Source organism: Tasmannia lanceolata, unplaced genomic scaffold (assembly GCF_043159265.1).
Source record: "Tasmannia lanceolata isolate RefF3 unplaced genomic scaffold, GAP_Taslan_0.1 ptg000020l, whole genome shotgun sequence".
Lineage (NCBI taxonomy): Eukaryota > Viridiplantae > Streptophyta > Magnoliopsida > Canellales > Winteraceae > Tasmannia > Tasmannia lanceolata.
This window is the reverse complement of record NW_027518697.1, coordinates 1,867,901-1,871,786: the sequence shown is the minus strand read 5'-3', so window position 1 is coordinate 1,871,786 and position 3,886 is coordinate 1,867,901. Positions and strand designations below refer to the sequence as shown.

General features: G+C 52.3%; 1 protein-coding gene across 1 annotated transcript; it reads left to right on the top strand.

Moving 5' to 3' along the window:
* Positions 1-713: 713 nt before the first annotated feature.
* On the top strand, positions 714-3,340 carry LOC143854808 (uncharacterized). The gene is made up of 5 exons (XM_077364915.1): positions 714-952; positions 1,343-1,666; positions 1,780-2,018; positions 2,105-2,185; positions 2,352-3,340. The coding sequence occupies exons 1-5, from the start codon at positions 714-716 to the stop codon at positions 3,338-3,340; spliced, it is 1,872 nt and encodes a 623-aa protein (XP_077221030.1).
* The last annotated feature ends 546 nt before the right edge of the window (positions 3,341-3,886 follow it).

Below are 3,886 nucleotides of genomic sequence, written 5' to 3'. Positions count from 1 at the left end.
GCCAGGAGGACAATGAGCCTTTGAAAGTGTTCGTCCGCCGCTTCAACAGGGAGGCACTCAAAGTGCCAAACCTAGATCCCTCAGCTGCCATGAATGCGCTCCTTACGGGTGCTAGATCCAGCGACTTTCGCCGGTCAGTAGCTCGCCAAAATCCGCACTCACTGGCAGATCTGATGGCCGGGGCAGAGGAATATATATTAGTGGAAGAGACATTGGCAGCCCTGGACTCGACTCGGAGGAGAACCTCTGAGGATAAGAACCCTACCAGGCAGCGTAGGGATGACAAGACCTCCGCCCCCAGAAGAGAGAAATCTCCTCAGAGAAGAGAAGAAAACTTCACGCCTCTCAACACCTCCCGGAAACATATACTGGCCGCCATCAGCGGAGAAGAGTTCGTAAGATGGCCGGCCAGAATGATCTCCAAAGGAAATAGGAGGGACCCTTCAAAGTACTGTTGATTCCACCGGGACCACGGCCACGACACGGACGAAAGCTGGCAGCTCAAGGAGGAAATCGAACAGTTGATTGGCCGGGGCTATTTGAAAAAATACGTCCGAATTGACGGCCGCAAAACGGAGCGCAGAGAAAAGAGTCCTCAGGGCCGCAGCCCTCGACGATCCCAGCCGCCACCTACCCGGAATAAGTCCCCACTGCCATCCAGTTCACAACCAGAGGCACCGTGATCCCAGCCAAGGGGGGTCATATGCACAATTATGGGCGGACCGGCCGCGGGGGGCACATCAACTGCTGCTCGTAAAGCATATGCCCGCCGGGTAAACGCCGTGCACACAAGCAGTAAGAAGACCAAGACGGAGAATGAAATCTCCTTTTCAGATGCAGACTTGGACAACCTGATACTACCTCACGACGATGCACTGGTCTTAACCATGCTCGTCGCCAACTGGGAAGTGAAGAAAATCCTTATAGACAACGGGAGTTCGACGGACATCTTGTACTATCACGCTTTTTAGAAAATGATGATAGGCGACGACCGCTTGAAGCCGGCGAACTCAGATCTGTTTGGTTTCTCAGGAGACGTTGTGAAAGTGGAGGGGCAGATTGAACTCCCAGTCCTTGTCGGAGAACCGCCCTGTCAAGCGTTCACCATGGTCAATTTCCTGGTAGTGAGGGCCACTTCGGTCTATAACGCTATTTTAGGACGGCCTGGCCAGAACCTGATTCGTGTGGTGGCTTCAGCTTATCACTAGAAGATGAAATTTATAACGCCAAACGGTGTGGGTGAAGTTAGGGGAGACCAACCCCAGTCCAGGGAGTGCTATGCAATGGCACTGAAAGGTAAAAATGCAGTGGAATCGCTGCCAATTGAGTTACTCGATTTAAGGGACGAACTCCGGGGGACTCAGCCCGCCGAAGACCTCATTTCCATCCCGCTGTGCTCAGAAGATAATGGTAAGGTCGCTCTGATCGGCTCCTCTCTAAGCAGCAGCATCCAGCGCCATCTCACCGAGTTTCTTCAAAACAATGCAGATGTCTTTGCGTGGGCTCCCATTGATATGCCTGGCATTGACCCGGAGGTCAGCATGCACAGACTCGGTGTTGACACAACCTGCAAACCGGTGAAACAGAAAAGAATGCATTTTGCTTTCGAAAGACGGCAGGCGATAAAAGAAGAAGTGGAGAGGCTTTTGAAAGCTGACTTCATTCGGTAGATTCAATACCCGGACTGGTTGGCAAACGTAGTCCTTGTCAAGAAGCAAACGGGAAATGGAGAACCTGCGTTGACTTCACTGATCTGAATAAGGCCTGTCCCAAGGACAGCTATCCGCTCCTAAAAATTGATCAGCTCATTGACGCCACTACAGGCCATGAGTTACTGAGCTTCATGGATGCTTTCTCCGGGTATAACCAGATCAGGATGTATGAATCAGACATACCAAAGACTTCGTTTGTGACAGATCAAGGGACCTACTGCTACCATGTCATGCCCTTCAGCCTCAAAAATGCCGGAGCCACTTATCAGAGGCTCGTGAACAGACTTTTTCAGAATCAGATCGGCCGTAACATGGAAGTCTATGTCGACGATATGCTGGTCAAAAGCCGAAGTGCACAGGATCACGTGTCTGATCTGAGAGAAACATTTCAGGTCCTGAAAAAGCACAGCATGAAGCTAAACCCCACCAAATGCACCTTCGGCGTCAGCTTAGGAATGTTCTTGGGGTTTATGGTAAGTCAGCGAGGGATAGAGGCCAATCCAGAGAAGATCAATGCCGTGGTGGAGCTCACTCCACCAAAAACTATCAGAGAAGTACAGCGGCTCACAGGAATGATAGCCGCGCTGGGGCGCTTCATCTCGAAATCTGCAGAGAGGTGCCTACCGTTCTTCAACGCAGTCAAAGGACTCAAAACAGCGCCCTGGACAGTGGAATGCCAGACCGCGTTCGAAGAATTGAAGCAATATTTGTCCTCCCCGCCACTATTGACAAAGCCGGAATCAGGTGAGGAGCTACTCCTGTATCTCTCCGTTAGCCCCACGGCTCTGACAGCTGTCCTGGTTCATGAAGAGCACCGCCAGCAAAAACCTATCTACTATGTTAGCAAAGTTCTCCATGATGCCGAAATCAGATACCAGCGGGTCGAGAAATTGGCTTACGCGCTGGTAATGGCAGCCAGGAAGTTGAGGCCGTATTTCCAAGCTCACACTATAAAAGTCCTGACCGATCAGTCGCTCAGGCAAGTTCTCCATCGACCAGACATCTCGGGACGACTCGTAAAATGGGCCGTGGAGCTGAGCGAGTTCGACATCCAGTACGTACCAAGGCCGGCGATAAAGGCTCAAGTGCTGGCGGACTTCGTAGCTGAGTGCACCATCCCCCAACAGACCGCCGAATCTGAAGTTGTTCAAACCCCAGTAGTTGCGGAGAAGTCAATCACAACTGAAGAATGCACAGCAAGGGAGACTGAAGCAGAAGTCATCCCCTCACCAGCAGAGCAGGATTTATCAACCGCCGAACCACTCTGGGAAGTATACGTTGACGGGTCTTCAAACAAGGGTGGCTGTGGTGCCGGTTTAATTCTCACCGGACCCGACAGCTTCACCGCAGATTATGCCCTAAGGTTCGGATTCCGTGCATCCAATAATGAGGCAGAATATGAAGCCCTCCTTGCCGGGATGAATCTTGCCGTTCAAGTCAAGGCCCAAAGGCTGAGAGCATACTGCGACTCCCAGTTGGTCGCAAACCAGATCCAAGGGGTCTATGAGGCCAACACATGGTTAAGTATCTCTCCAAGGTCCGCCGACTGGCCAGCAAGTTCCAAAGTTTTGAGGTCATCAGAATTCCCCGAACAGAGAATGCAAAGGCAGATGTTTTGTCTAAACTAGCCGCATCCGGATACACCGCTCTCGGAAGTATCTGCATGGAGTTCCTCCAGAAATCCAGTATAGAAAGAGAAGCCACTGAAGCAATGCAGGTGGAGCACGAATCCTGCTGGATGGACGAAATTATCGGATATCTGCGCAGCGGGAAGCTTCCCGAAACAAAGAAGGACGCCCGCAAGGTAGTGCAGAGAGCAGCCCGGTTTTCCCTAGACGGTGAGAACCTGTTCAAAAGGTCTTACACCCTCCCGTACTTAAAGTGCCTCCGGCCACGCAACGCCACTTACGCCCTGCAGGAGACGCACGAAGGAATTTGCGGGGAGCACCTGGGGGGCAAGGCCTTGGCAATCAAGGTGCTATTAAGAGGGCTGTACTGGCCAACCTTGAGGCGAGACGCAATGACCCTGGTGAAAAAGTGCGAGAGATGTCAGAAATTCTCGCCCACCATCCACCAGCCCGCCGTATCAATGGCCCCGATCATCAGCCCACTCCCCTTCGCAGTATGGGGGATGGACATCCTGGGCCCATTCCCACCGGCCTCCGGAAGGCGCG

Excerpts from the sequence above, each read along its gene's own strand:
- LOC143854808 (XM_077364915.1), top strand. The coding sequence starts at position 714 with ATGGGCGGACCGGCCGCGGGGGGCACATCAACTGCTGCTCGTAAAGCA. Across the intron at positions 953-1,342 it reads GGGAGTTCGACGGACATCTT|GGACGAACTCCGGGGGACTC; the intron begins GTACTATCACGC and ends ACTCGATTTAAG. Across the intron at positions 1,667-1,779 it reads TTGAAAGCTGACTTCATTCG|CTATCCGCTCCTAAAAATTG; the intron begins GTAGATTCAATA and ends TCCCAAGGACAG.